Consider the following 16071-nt stretch of genomic DNA (forward strand, 5'->3'; position numbering starts at 1 on the left):
CTATCCACATAAAAGGCATGAACATAATCACCTTCCTGAGGAGGGGGGGTGGGAAAGAGGGAGGAGGGAAGAGACAAAACAAGAGGAGAAAAGAAGAAATAGAAATAGAAAGCAGTAGTAAATAACAGGCCATACAATTGAAAAGGTGATACTTCAATAAATAGCCAATACTTCTGTGACCTGTGACCTCCGGTCAACGAGCATGGGCGAACACCAACGGTAGCGGTCCCGCACCCTGGCATTAAGTGGTGTGCACCAACAGTAAAGGAGGAGCCCCCCCCCCCACCGCGATGTACGTAAACAAATCCCACCCAGAAACTCCTAGTAAATAAGCTATATAACCAAATGCTCCAAGAAACAGCATATCATAAGCGAGATGCAGTGAGCAGTATGTAGTAGAAGGCCTGTGTCTAATGTAATGGATAAGGCGGTATAACCATTAAAGTTCAGCATCATGGGGTATACCCCAGCCAACTTAAAAAATAACCCAATGAGCATCTGTAGAATAAGCACGTATGTGAGAACATTTCAAAAAGAAATAGAAAATCTGTAAAAACAGAAATTAAGAACAGGCAAAGCAATTGCGGAGTAGCGGCGGCTACAGTAGTGTCCGTGCGTAATTGTTGCCATAACAAAACGAACCAGGGCAGTCCATGTGAAAGGAATGACTAGTTCGCAGGGGGATAGTCAGCAGTACAAGGTCAAGTTGTCGCTGAGGGGAGATCAGAAATGTCCGCGTTGTCTTCTCTGGATACATTACGGAGGTAGGCCATCGCGTCAGCAGGCAACAGAAAATCTTTGTGGGAGGTACCCTCATAAATGCGCAAGCGAGCGTGGTAGAGCAGGCCAAACTTGCGACCCTCTGAAACAAGTTGAGTGCAAATGGGGGAAAAAGCTTTGCGGGCCCGGGTCAATTCCACCGAATAGTCCTGGAATATGAAAAGCTTGTTACCCTCCCATTGGATATCTTTAATTTTGCGTGATGTGGACCAGAATGCTAATTTATGAAGATAGTTCAGACATCGGAATAAAGTTACACGTGGGCGCGGTCTGTTGGGGGCACAAGACCCACACGGTGTACTCTCTCAATTACTAGATCACTGCATTCCCGTTCTATATCTAAAATCGCAGGAAGGGTAACACAGACAAAATGAGCCAGCGCCGTGCCTTTAAGTGATTCCGGCAATCCCACTAGTCTGATATTATTTCTTCTTGAGCGATTTTCCATATCGTCTAATTTATTCCATATCTGATAGTTCTCCGTAGTAAGAGATTTCACTGAGTGATGCAGCCCTTCTATGTCATGTGTTGCAGCCTGCAGTTGAGATTCGGTGTGTGAGACTCTCTGCTGTAAGTGCTGCAGCTGTGTTGTAATATCACTGACAGCTTGTGAAAGCAGGGGAGCCATAGTGGCTTTTATAGCTGCCACAACGTCCCCATATGTTACAGGGGCCTCCGGATCTCGGCATACCTGTGAGCCTGCATGGTCAGTCCCCTCCGCCGCGGCTTTCTTGGAGGCAGGAGTGGTGACTTCAGGTCCAGCGCCAGGCGCCATATTGCTGCCCGCGCTTCTCCAGCCTCGTGGCTGCGCCGGTGGGGGCCTGTGGAGCCGCGGTTACGGGCATCACGAAGTGGTCCATAGAGATCGCGGTCTCGCCGGAGGTAGTCTGGGCGGTGTGGAGGCTGTAGCAGCCTTGAAAAGATTAAGTGCGGCGGGCGGCAGGACGGAGCTCCGGCGCTGAGAGACTCACTCCATGGGTCCCGGAACCGGAAGTCAAAATTAATTAGTTTTTAATTAAGAATTATTATTGGCATTTACAAACTGGAAAAACTACTTTTCATTGTGATTTAACAACATGTTATCATCCTGATTCCCAACTGATACTCAACTGAGTTATCATCCTGATTCCCAACTGATACTCAACTGACTGGGCACATTTAGTGTATAAGCAGTAATTTGATGAATATTGCTGCCTCCTGAATAAACAGTGAAGCCATAGACATCAAGAAATATGGAATCTGAAGAAAAAAATTGTGTAACCTCTTGTGGTTACATTATATGGACAAATCAGACACATTTAACATGAAGACCAATAAGACACCTTTACCATGCAGCGAAATATAGTATTATCATTATTAGTCTCACCGATAGAGGGCAAATTAGGAGAAAAGCTGTTTAATTTATAACTAACTTTTTGGAGAATCCTGTTTAAATATATTGCCTTCTGAGAATTTTTTAGACGATACCTGTAAGTATAGGATCATAAATAAAGAAACACAGAATTTGACGGCAGCTAAGAACCACTCAGCCCAATCCTGTCTGCCCCTTTTTTATCCTTTAGGTAATCTCAAACCTTTTTTTATTCTTAGTTTTTGTAACAATGTTTATATGCCCATACCAAGCATGTTTAAATTGCTCTAGTGTCTTAGCCTCTACCACCTATCATGGGAGGTTATTCTACATATCCATTACCCTTTCTGTGAAGTAATTTTTCCTTAAGGTTCCACTGAATCTGCCTCCCTCCAGTTTCAGTGCATCTCCTCGCGTTCTAATACTTCTCTTCCTTTGAAGAATGTCTCACTCCTGTACTTTATTAAACCGCTTGGTATTTTTGAAAGTTTATATCATGTCCCCCCTTTTCCTTCCCTGCTCCAAACTATATGTGTTAAGATCTTTCTAGGTAAGTTTATGTGATGTAGGCCATGCACCATTTAGTTGCCCTTTTTAATGTAGTTACACTCTATAATGTAGTTATATCCTTCTGGAGATATGGTCTTCAGAACTGGACACAGTATTCTAGAGGAGGCCATACCAATGACCTATATAGTAACATTATTACTTTTTTTCTGCTACTGATTCCTCTCCCTATACGACTAAGCATCTGATTTGCCTTTCTCATTGTGTTGTAGCATTGCTTTCCTTCCTTTAAGTCACTTTATTTATTTTATTTATTAACAGTTTCTTATATAGCACAGCAAATTCCATTGCGTTTTACAATTGGAAATAACAATGATATAACAAAACAATGATATAACAAAACTGGGTAATAATAAACAGCCATAGAGGTAGGAAGGGCCTGCTCGCAAGCTTACAATCTATAGGGAAATAGGCATGTATACACAAGGATAGGTGCTATCTATTGCATAGTTGTCCACCAGATTGCAAAGGTTCTTGGTGGGCTGTATGATATGGTCATACAGCAATGATGAACCGGGATCGAGAGGAAGGATGAGAAGACATGTGAGGATATGTGTTGACTGTGCAGAGTGGATGCAATTTGATAGTTAATCAATTGTTGATAGTTTGATAAAATAGTTAATCCAATATCCATTTCCTCCTCAGTATTTTCCATTATAGTATCTTTGATACTATATTTAGCTTTTGGGTTTTTGAGCCCCAAGTGCATGATTATACATTTTTTAGCATTAAACTGTAGTTGCCACATTCTTGACTATTTCTTATGTCTGCCTAGATCATCAATCATTTGTTTTACCCCTCCCGGTGGGTCTACCCTGTTGCATATTTTTGTGTCATCACTAAAAAGGCATACTTTCCCTTCAATACCATTTTCAATTTCACCAACAAAGATCTGTGATGTGTGACAGTGTCAAAAGCCTTCCTAAAAGTCTAGATATGCTACATATACAGCCCCACCTGATCTATTATTTTAGACACAAAGTCAAAAAAGTCAATAAGACTTGTTTGGCATGATCTCCCACCAGTCAATACATGCTGTTTGGGATCCTGTAAGTTTTTTGATTTAAGGTGTTCCCCAACTCTTTCTTTTTATAGTGTTTCCATTACTTTCCGTAAGGCTTAATGCTCTATAGTTACTCACAACTTCCTTACTTTCACTTTTGAGCAGTGAAACTACTATACATTTGTTATTTTCCAGTCCTCTGGAATTGCACCTGTATTTAGTGACTGGTTGACTGGTTGAATAATTCTATTGATGATGCTACCAACACATCTTTAGTTTCTTTTAGTATCTTGGGATGTATCCCAGTTGGCCCCATTGATTTATCCACTTTCAGTTTTTGTGCTAAAGTTTTTCAGCATTTTGAGCTAAAGACAAAACTAGATGTTATCTATGAGATATAATATAATATGTTCTTAAAAAGAAATGGTTCATTGCCATAAGTTACAACAAAACAAAAACACACATTTACATTAAAAGATACAAATTTCAACAGAACACAAATTAAATCTTTTTGTGTGAGATGGAAAACAATTAAAGTATTCCAAAATTACTTTATTAAATTATTCCTAAAACTATAAGCTGTAGGTGCTTCAGTATGAAGTTAGAACTGGTCTCCAGCCAAACCCATAATCTGAAGTAGTCACTGAAAAGTCAAACAGAAGCTGGGACTGGATTCTTCGGTTAATCTAGATCTCTTAAAATATACATTACTGCTACCTAAAAATGCTAGCTGTTGACCTTTAAAAAAAGAAATATAGAAAGCTGTATAATAATGAGAACAAGGAAAAAGGAATATATATATATATATATATATATATATATATATATATATATATATACAGGTTGAGTATCCCTTATCCAAAATGCTTGGGACCAGAGGTATTTTGGATATCGGATTTTTCCGTATTTTGGAATAATTGCATATCATAATGAGATATCATGGTGATAGGACCTAAATCTAAGCACAGAATGCATTTTTGTTACATATACACCTTATACACATAGCCGGAAGGTAGTTTTAGCCAATATTTTTTGTAACTTTGTGCACTGAACAAAGTGTGTGTACATTCACACAATTCATTTATGTTTCAGATACACCTTATACACACAGCCTGAAGGTCATTTAATACAATAGTTTTAATAACTTTGTGTATTAAACAAAGTTTGTGTACATTGAGCCATCAAAAAACAAAGGTTTCACTATCTCACTCTCACTCGAAAAAGTCTGTATTTCGGAATATTCCGTATTTCGGAATATTTGGATATGGGATACTCAACCTGTATATATATAATGTGGTCTAATAACCACAGACTTGTAAAGTTTCCGGAGTATGGATATTTATAGTAATGTTTTGTTGATAGAACAATGTATAAACAATATTTGAAATTATGATATGTTTAGTACACTACCTATTTGAATATTCCTTGATTATCTGATAAATACTAATCCTTAGAGTTTCATTCCCAAAGCGATTGTTGCTTCGATCCTTGTAAATCCGGAACTCAGCTGCTGTCACAGCTTCACCATGTGGGATTTGAGTGAGGTCAAATCGAAATTCCTTGTAGTGCCTTCGGTGGTGTGAAAAGTCCTTGTCTTTTTCAACTGAAAGGAAAAAGAAAATTCCAGGAGTCAATGATTAACTGTGAATTTATATGGCTTAGAAATTAAAACATTCTGGCAGCCTTGTATGACAGTGGGTAAACAGCGAAACCACAAATCCAGACATAGCTTCCAGGTAAAGGAAGAAATAGTGTTCACTTCAACTGAGAAAGAAAACCTCATTAGTTTGCTAAGATTTCACATGAGCAATGGTAAATAATATGAAAACAGCTAAAACGTTCATGCCGTAAAAGTGGTTTTAGCCACAGTCAAAGGGAAGGTAAGAATGAAAGAGGACACTGTAGTGTAAGGGAACTAGAAATCTCTGGCAGACCTGAAGATTTAATTTTTATTAATGTCACTTCCCCCAAGCAAACTATAAAATGCACTGAAATGAATCTTGCCTGTCTACAAAAACATATATCTTTAATAGTGCTAAATATTTTGCACTGTATTTGTGTGTAAGGATAGTGGGAATGGAAACCTGAAAAATGCCTGCAGTCTATGCAGTATGTTTTATACAGATGTATTTGAAGTACTGCTTTATGAATTAAACTGTATAATGTAAAACTTTTATTTTACCTGCATGTATATTATTCTCTTTCTAAACAAATGTAACAACATAGTGAAAATGAAATTTATAGATATTTAAAAGGTCTGTAAGGGTAAGCAAAACCTACTTGTTTTATCACTATTGATCCCGCGTTTTCTCTAGCCGAAATAAGCTATAACTGATATATGAGAGAAGGAATCCCCATGTACAGGGTCTGACTGGCCCACAGGGGTACCAGGGAAACCACCGGTAGGCCCCACTGCCTGAAGGCCCACTCCTTCCTCTAGGGATCAGGTTCCAGACTTTGCACTTGTATTATACATGGTAGATATGTTGCATTACACTTAACTAAACTATTGTGTATTTCAAGCCTCTGTCTGAGGCTGGCCACACCCCCTTTGTAGGCTGGCCACACCCCTAAGTATGGGCCCCTATAACTGCATTACCCCGGTGGGCCCTTCATGCCCCAGGCCGACACTGCCCATGTACAGTGGACCTTATTCAGCTTCAGTTGCAGTGTTGCTAATTTGTCAAACCTGCAATTGCTTGTGATCGCATGCTGGGGGGTGGGGGCCGCCGAGAACACAGCGAGGCCGGTCAGCATGCAAATGCCCAACAGCAATGTGATCCATACTGAATAAGGCCCTGTGTTTGTTATCATTATGCGTTAATGACAATAATGTGACTTTTGTCCTATATTCCTGCAATCTGTATAAAATTTTATATGCTTTTATTTTACTGTAGCCAAAGGTGAGATAGTATACATATTGATATAATATATTGTATCAACACTAGAACAGCCAAGCAAGGACCACAGTCCCAGAAAATTTTGCTATTCACATATTTCTAGAGTGCAGAACAATGGTCCTTTAGTCGAGATTGCTGAATATGCAGAATAATAATTGAATTATTAGTGTTACAATATCACGTGTATAACCTTGGTATGTTAGCTACATAGATAGGTTCTAGAGCAAAGGTATCACCCCTTTGTTAAGGACCATAGATAGGGCAACACTTACCACTACTGCTAATAAAAGTAGAGCAAGAATGCATATCTTTTGTAAGTTTTTAAATACTAACTATAATATCCTCCTGGGGGATTAAATGTAGTTAGTAACATGAAACGCTAGCCCTTGTGACTGGAGACAAAGATGACAATAAGTAGCTACGTCCTTCAATCTGTCAGAAGGGGCTGCCCGTGAAGAGGACAGTCGAAGTTGGTATATATTGAAGCTATCCTTGGCTGCGTTTAATACTTATTAATAAACTTTTGTTTATTACGTTTAATAACTTTTTTCTGTTGTGTGTCTCTGTTCATGTGATAACCCTGTGTTATAAACGTACCACTGGAAATATGTATACAGGTTAGGTATGTGCATCAGCCCAAATCTCAGGTTTTGGGTTCTTGTTTTGGATATGTATCTCCTTCGTGTTTTGGATCTGTATTTGTTTTGCCAAAATCTCCCTTGCGAGTTTTGGATTTGTATTTGTATTGGATCTGTATTTTTTTTAAACAAAATCATAAAAATAGCTAAAATCACATAATTTGGGCCTGTTTTTGTTTCTACAGTATTACTAACCTCAGTAACATTAATTTCCACTTATTTCCTGTTAATTTTGACCACCTCACTGCTCACTATATTGTTTTCATCCAGTTAAGGCCAAAATGTTGCACCGATGTAGCTGGATGACTAAGCTAAGCGATAGCAATGGGCGGCACAAACATGTGGCATTTAAACTTCCATCATGGCACATCTAGGAAACAGAGTGGCACTACAGTGGTGTACTGATACAGCAGACTTAGCACCCCTGGACTGATACAGCAGACAGGGCATCCCTGGACTGATACAGCAGATAGAGCACCTGACCCATGCCAGACAACGCAGTACTGAGACGGACACGTCCGTTCAGTACACTCTGCACAGCCGGAGTGAAGATGGCACCGATCACAGGGGACCTTTATAGAATCCAAAACCTGTGAGAATCCGACAGCGGGATGATGATGTTTTGCCTCGTTTTGGGATCAGAGTCTGGTGGGAAACCCCAAGCCGGACTCGGATCGTGAAGTTCGGGTTGGTCCAGTTCTGAGCCGCTCATCTATAATACAGGTATGCATGCATATAAAAGATCATTTATATAATGCTACATAGTGTACCCAGTGCCTAATTCAAAGTTGTATGCAATGCAGATATGTAAGGAGATGAGAGGTGATTGGTAAGCGGCATGCATCATGCTCACACTGTGCACGCACCAAGTTAGCTCAGCGATGCTACTCACAATGAGACCTTCTTTGCAAGGTGAGGGATCGTTTGGGAGAGGTACCAGAAAGTGATGGTAAAAACGCAGGCATGCCATGACAATTTCAGCCTACACCTGCATAACCTGTACACAGAAACATGGTGCCAGCATCTCAGTTCCCGAGGCCATTCTGCAGGACCATAGGGCCACTCAGGAAGAACATTATTATAGGATCTGTGACCACTACTGCTTATACTGTATGTACTCAGTTGCTTGGAGATTCAAAGCCGCTGGTGCGTGTCTCAGTATATTTCCCTGAACTACAGCATTAGCATATTGTTGCACATTAGCTGTGTACAAGATCGCAGCAGCAAATACATTGCATACATCTCTGAATCAGGCTTCCAGTGCTATACAACACTACACTGATATACCTAACCTCATCAGGAGCCATTGTCATAGCATGGCGCTAATGCACCCTGGGATGGCTATTATTCCACACTTTCCTGCCAATATGTTGTCATCTCATCATGGTAGGGGGTGTTGGGGCCAGGAATCTGGTCACTGGGTGCTTCCTGAGGACTACCCAGGTGACTACTGAGGCAGCATGGTGCTGTTCCAGGCCCTCTGCAAGCCAAATACAAGTGCCTGCTCAAAGGCACAGCTTGCTCCTTCATAGTTACAGCCCTATTTGGAGCTACAAGTACAAAAGAGAAAAAAGAGCTTACCATCCAATAAAGATAGAAACAGCTCAGGGGCATAATGGCACAATTACAATTAATTACAAAGCTAAAAACATATATACTCATTGGTGCTTGGCAGAGGAGCTGGCCTCCTCCAGATCTGAGCCCAATAGAGGCAGCCTTGTCTACTTCTTTGGTAGTTGAGCCTTTGGACAAAGTAACAAGTCCCAAAGTTTAATAGTGGAAATTACAATGACTAGCAAGAGTCTGCAGTAGTACTATTGATTTAAAAGGTTTTATTTCAGCTTGGATTTACAGTAATATTAGAGATTAACAAAATTGTTGAAAAATTTGGTGCAAAAGTAATCTCATTTTGGAACAGGCCATTTCATGAATGTGTGAAGTTCCAGCGATACAAGCATCAAGATTTGCTTTTTCTTCATCATGCTATTGGGCATTGTATTTGCCTATTCACATTCACTGGAATTTATAAACTCTGCTGGGATAAGGCGTTCAGCTAAGTATGTTACCTGGTATGGTTGTAGTAAGTAGTAAGGCCAAATTCTGCTATCAAAATGTGTACATTTTACTGATAAATGCAGAATGAGATGTGGATACTTTTTGCTGTTGCTAAAGAAGAACAGACTCTCAGGGGATGAGAGAGAATAATGTTTTACAGCATGGGTTAGTATGGTTTTGAAGTGATTCTGCTTTGAAAGGTACATATCCAGAGACATATGGAGACAATAAAGAAAACAATGTTACACTATGCCACTCTTCCTTTGTACGTGCTCTTTACATGCTATGTACAGGATTCCAACACTTTTGCAGGACAGTCCTGATTTTTGATGATCAAAATGACCTTAGTTTTCGAAGGACAGTGCTAGGTCAGGACAGACAAAGACATAAGGGTCTTTTTCTAAGCCCTGGAGTGAAAGTGGAGAGAGCTAAAGTAGCAACCAACCAGCTCCTGTCATTTTTCAAGCACACATTTAAAAAAATGCAGACGCACACTCTAAGTACTGAGATACACTGGTTATCAGAACAATTATAGTAAACTCTATAATTTAACATGGAGTGAAATAGATGTTCTTAGCACAATTTTTGGCCAAAACTGGTTGCCAACCCACCACAGCTAGATGACCTCATCAGGTGGGTCCCTAACATACCTAATACTGACATATTCAGTGACAGAACTAGCGGTGGTGCAGCTAGTACTTAGCACGGGGGTCTGCCGCTATTAAGGGGCCCAAAAGCTGGCAGCATTAAAATTAGTCAAAATGACTCATTAAAACACAACCGTGACCAAAAGGAGAGGACCCTGATGACATGTTGCGGCTCCACCTCTCTTATTCCTGAGTGATGGTGACTGTAATGGTGACTGACTTGGTGCTGAAGTGAAAGGCAGTGCAACTGGGGATGATGTCTCAAGCTGCCCTGCCTGCAGTGCAGTGCCAGCCCACCTCATTGGCGGCAAAACTGGTGCTAAAGACATTGATTACAGACTTCTGTTTTGTGCAGCTGAGCCCGACTCTAATCTTTGGCTGCACAGAATGGATACACTGATTAAAAGGTCCTCATTCAGAAAGGTACCATGCTGTACATGCACGACACACGATACTGTACATACACGATACTGAAGTTTCTCTGCCTGCAGCCAACTCACAGATGTCATCCACTGCTTCCTCAGTAACCCACTATCTTACTGTCACCCACTGCTTCCCCCCAGTAACTCACTATCTCACGGTCACCCTAGGCCATTCCCTGTTACCCTAAGCCTTCCCCTGTGACTATCTTCTTTGTTAACCACAGTCTCCCCAGTCACCCACTACATCTCCCCATAACCCATTATATTCTTTTCACCCTCTGCCTTCCCCATAAGACACTGCCTACAGATGTTACCCACTCCCTTCCACTGTCACCCTCTGCCTCTCCATAACCCATGGACTCCCTAGTTACCCACTGCCTCTCTCTGCCAACTTACCCCTGTCATCCATCACCTTCTACCTCTCAGTCACCCACTTAACTCCCCAGTCATCCACTGCCTCTCCCGTCACCCTCTACCTCTCCATCACCCACTGACTCCTCAGTCACCATCTGCTTCTCCTTGTCACCCTCTACCTCTCTATCACCCACTGACTCCCCAGTCACCACCTGCCTTTTCCTGTAGCCCTCTGCATCACCTACTGACTCCCCAGACATCACCTGCCTCTCTGTCACCCAAAGCCTCTCCCGCTGTCACCCACTGACTCCTCAGTAACCACCTGCCTATCCGTCACACACATCTTCCGCTGTCACCAACTGCATCTCCCTGTGAGAAGGCCAATAGTATATTTTTGCACCTGGGCCCACCACTCGCAAGTTCCACCACTGGACATATCATATAAATGTATCCAGGTCTTACCTGTCATAATACCCATTCTAATATGTAGACAACAAATGCAAGGACCCAAACTAATTAAAAACACTTAACAGCAGGTGGGTGGGGTACTAGTCCAGGAAGGTGGCATCTCTACCTTCAAGTGTACATACATAACCAATTACAAAGTAAAGGTGTGTTTGGGGAGCTGGACTGCACACACGAGGTGCTACCTTGCTGAGGCTTGTAGTGCCACACAGAAAAAAAATACTGGTGCACACTCTGAGCACTAAGAACACTGGTAATCAGAACAATTATAAGTTTCTTAACATAATTTTTGGACAAAAATGTGAGCCCATATGCCAAGGCCAGGTGACCTCCTCAGCCTTTAACATGACAGTCAGGAACTGATTGGCTAGTACTTTATCTCTCACCTTTTTATCTCTCTCCAAGGCTTAGTAAGTAGACCCTATAATAAGATTTACAATGAGTGTTGCCTCTTTTTTTATTATTTTATTTAGAAATGTTGTTAAGCAAGCTCTTACAGTACATCTGTTTGAACAAGAAAGCATATTTTCTTTTGATACACTCGGATTGACAGAATGAAAATATGATTTTAGATCTTTTCATAAAAGTTAGCAGTGATGAACTAGACAAATCAGTGTTACATGTGTGTTCCATTTTTAGTTTTCTATACTATTTGAGCCCTAAACTTGCATTGAACTGTGAGTCCTCCAGATGTTAGTAAAATGGTCCATTTTCAACACTTACATAAACTGTGATACAGATTAGTTTTGCTGCAGTTTCAACAACCATTATACCTCCCAACCATCTCAATGTTGGTGGAACAGTCACATTTTCAGAGTACTGTCCCCCATTCTGCAATTGGGGGGTGGGAGGTATTCTACTCATCCATGAACCCCAGTCACATGCTTACATGAAAATAAATGTAGTTTCACCAACAATTAGGCATTCTAGGTAGATCAGCAGTGGGTAATTTCCCATTAGGCGCGTGGGGCACTTGCGTAGGGGTGGCACTTGTTTGGGGGCAGCACTTGGATGCTTGTGTTGGTACTGTCAGCCCAAAAGTACCAGTAACTGCTAAATATTTTCACTGTACTGTACCATATGCCATATTAGTTGTAGTGTCAATGGGTCGGTAAGCTGTCCTACGCCTAAAAAAATGTATACATACAGTAATTAAAAATGAAAAAAAGTCATAGTGGCTTTTTTTTTGTATTCCATTAAAAAGGCTATCAACAAATGAGAGCTTATAACCAATCAATGAAAATAATAAAATTAGGCAAGGGGAGGGGCACCCTCACTCCTATATCCACCCCTGCAGAGCAGTGTAGTGTTTGGATGAATATGGGGCAGATCTTAAGTTATTTTGTTCTGATTTATCATATGTAAATGTTACCCTCCCTGCCTGCTGTGAACTTGTTTACAAAAATATATTATCAGTAATATTAAAAATACCAGGGGGTATTTTTAATATTACTAATAATAAACTATTCTAAAGTGGCCTGTCCTTTATTAACCATTATGGAGTTGAAGCAGGGTCAATAAGCAACTAGATGTATCATAAACATAGTTGCAGAAGAGGAGTGTTCGCACTTCTTCTGTCTACTTTAATTGGCACCTGCTGATGCGCAGTCAAAACCACTCAGAAACACTTATGTCTTTCTTTTTTTAACGTTATCGATTTTTGTAAGCACAATCTCTTGCTGCATAGTTCGACTGCCAGGGGCAGTAATGTGTGGTGGTGGTGGTGGTGCTGCAACAACAACAACTGCAGCTGTCAAAATTGACTTACCACTGACCATTCATAACTTGCCAAACCACTTTGGTGCCCTCTCTGCTTAACAGCAGAGCTGATAATTATAGTAAACATACAGTAGTGCTACCGTCCCTGCTTTCATACAGTACATGCAGGTAACACCTGTTCTCACATGTCCCCCTTAGTATTGTGATTTCCCCACCTTTCCCAGAACAATGGCATACGTTGATCAACTGTCTGGACCTGTGGTTGTATTAGTCCAGAAGGACCTGGCAGCGGTTCACTAAGGAAAATGGGAAAAAAGAGGGACTGTGAAAAAATCGATGTATTGTCTGCCTTCTGAATAAGTCAGTGTGCAAGTCTGTGACTCAGTCAGTCAGTGGCAGTAGGTCATTCTGTCCATGTGGCAGTCAGGGTGAAACTGAAAAGTCAGTCCTGGGAACAAAATTTAGGGCCTCAAGATGTCTCAGTACATAATCAGAAGAAGGGGTAACCAGAGCCTTAAAGGGCCTGCTGATTGCTGTACAACAGATCGAAATGGGACAGATTATTAAGCAGAGCAGTCGTGTTGAGATAACTCATACCCTGAGCGGACCAAATGGAGGGGTCTATTTACTAAGCCTTGGATGGAGATAAAGCCGAGGGAGATAAAGTACCAGTAACTGCTATGCCACAGGCTGTGTTTGAAAAATGACAGTTAGGAGCAGATTGGCTGGTACTTTATCTCCAGAGACTTTATCTCCATCCAAGGCTTAGTAAATAGACCCCTCAATTTCTTCAGGAAAGAGATTAGCAATGGCGGACAAACGCTGACTGGACTGCCATTGCTGACACCACTTAACAGTAAAAGTACTCTAGGTGCGTACCACAAATTAGATACAGTTAATAATAATTCCTTGCAAGACACAAAAACCAATTCAGTAAAAGAGAGAAAACTATGTTCTGCAGTTAATACAATGAATATTGAGTATACTAAAGTGTTTATAGAAAAGAGCATAGAGGCATTCTTGTTAGGTACAATATCTAAGATAGGGGTCTATTCACGAAGCAGTGAAAAGTATGGAGAAGTGAGCCAGTGGAGAAGTTGCCCATTGTAACCAATCAGCTGCTATCATTTTATAGAATGCACTTTAGAAATGCTATCTCAACACTGATTGGCTGCCTTGGGCAACTTTTCCACTGGCTCACTTCTCCACTCTTTTCACTGCTTTATGAATAGACCCCTTAAACTGTTTTGTAGTGACAGGACTTGAGGACCAGTAACAAAATGATGAATCCATCTCAATAGATACTTCTTCCCATGAGTAAAAGAGACCCCTTAAGCTAACAGTCATTAAATGTTGACAACCCTTCAGTGTCCTAACTATTTCCCTGTGTGCAACATTTATAGCTAGGTGCACCAAACAACTAATGGCTAAAACTTCCCACATCTATGAGTTAACCATATGTATTTGCTATATACTGCATTAATTTTCCATTCTAGTGAGGGTGTATTGAGTGAGAGAGCAGATTACTGGGATTGTTGTTAGGGCATAGGTTTTAATATTGATTTAGGGTATACAGTAGATCAAGGGATTATAGGTTATGTGTGTGGTTATAAGATAAGATTAATGTTAAATAAATGTATACAGAGAAGAAGGAAAACTTCCAATGGAGAATTGAATAATGTATGCTAGAATCTGTAATATATTATTGTAAATATTGTTAGTGAAGTATTTATTCCCTACTTTAGTTTTTTGCACACATTAGTTAAATGGTAATGTATTATATAGTCACAGACCTTCCCCATTATGAATAGTTGACCCTAAAATTGTATATTATTCAAAACCCCAAATATTATAATTTTGATGTGGTTTTAGGGAAATTATTACGGGAGCTTGTCACCACTGTTTTCTAGGAGGGGAGAGCCAGGGGTATGTGTGTTACCACGCAGACTTTGTGGCCTCGCCGCCCCCACTGAGTAAGCCGCATTGTTGGATCCCAGCTTGTGACATCGGTCACAGTGCTTTGATCGCAGCAACATGCAGGAGGTGTGTCTTCTACTGAGATGTCTCCAGCATGTCCCTCCTTCAGATCGGATGGAGATATTGCTAAAACTTAACCAGAGATGTTGCTAAAACTTATTGGGGAGGGCCTGATGTTTCCCTTGGATGTCTGCAATTGAGCAAGGTGCAAAGTCACCAACAATATGGCAAACATCCGTGATACCCATAGAGCTCCATGTAAATGTAATAGACAGGTTTTATCCTGGGGGAAACAAAGGTGATTCCATAAAGGTGTCAGGTAGAGGGGTAGATTCCCATTAAGTCTATCCTAAGTAGAAAGTATGAGGGGATACAGGGCCTAATTCAAACCTGATCGCAGCAGCAAATTTGTTAGCTAATGGGTAAAACTATGTGCACTGCAGGTAGGGTAGATATAACATTTGCAGAGAGAGTTAGATTTGGGTGGGTAATTTAGTTTCTGTGCAGGGTAAATACTGGCTGCTTTATTTTTACACTGCAATTTAGATTTCAGTTTGAACACACCCCACCAAAATCTCTCTCTCTCTCTGCACATGTTACATGCCCCCCCCCCTGCAGTGCACATGGGCCCTCATTCCAAGTTGATTGCTCGCTAGCTACTTTTAGCAGCCATGCAAACACATAGTCGCCACCCACAGGGGAGTGTATTTTAGCATAGCAGGAGTGCGAACGCCTGTGCAGCCGAGGGGGTACAAACACATTTTTTGCAGAACAAGACCAGCCCTGTAATTACTTATTCTGTGCGATGATGACGGTCCCGGAATTAACGTCAGATACCCACCCTGCAAATGCCTGGACACGCCTGCGTTTTTCCAAACACTCCCAGAAAACGGTCAGTTGACACCCATAAACTCCAACTTCCTGTCAATCTCCTTGCAATCAGCTGTGCAAATGGAATCGTTGCTAGAAGCAGTGCAAAACATCTTTGAACCCGTACACTGCACGTGCACATTGCGCCCCATACGCATGGGTAGTTTTGCCATTTTTTTTAAATGATCGCTACTCAGCGAACATTGGCAGCTAGTGATCAACTCGGAATGACTCCCATGGTTTTGTCCATTAGCTAACAAATTTGCTGCTGCGATCAGGTCTGAATTAGGCCCACAGTCTTAACTGTTGAGGTGGATTGAAGT

The 16071-nt window shown here is 41.0% G+C and overlaps 1 protein-coding gene across 2 annotated transcripts in view; it reads right to left on the bottom strand.

The window, feature by feature from the left end:
* BMP5 (bone morphogenetic protein 5) overlaps positions 1 to 16071 on the bottom strand; it is a 308430-nt gene that overhangs the window by 90214 nt on the left and 202145 nt on the right. For both annotated transcript variants that reach the window (XM_063916726.1, XM_063916727.1), the window contains exon 2: positions 5112 to 5304. In XM_063916726.1, the coding sequence (XP_063772796.1) occupies positions 5112 to 5304 (193 nt within the window). The remainder of the gene's footprint in view (positions 1 to 5111; positions 5305 to 16071) is intronic.

This window comes from Pseudophryne corroboree, chromosome 4 (genome assembly GCF_028390025.1).
Source record: "Pseudophryne corroboree isolate aPseCor3 chromosome 4, aPseCor3.hap2, whole genome shotgun sequence".
NCBI lineage: Eukaryota > Metazoa > Chordata > Amphibia > Anura > Myobatrachidae > Pseudophryne > Pseudophryne corroboree.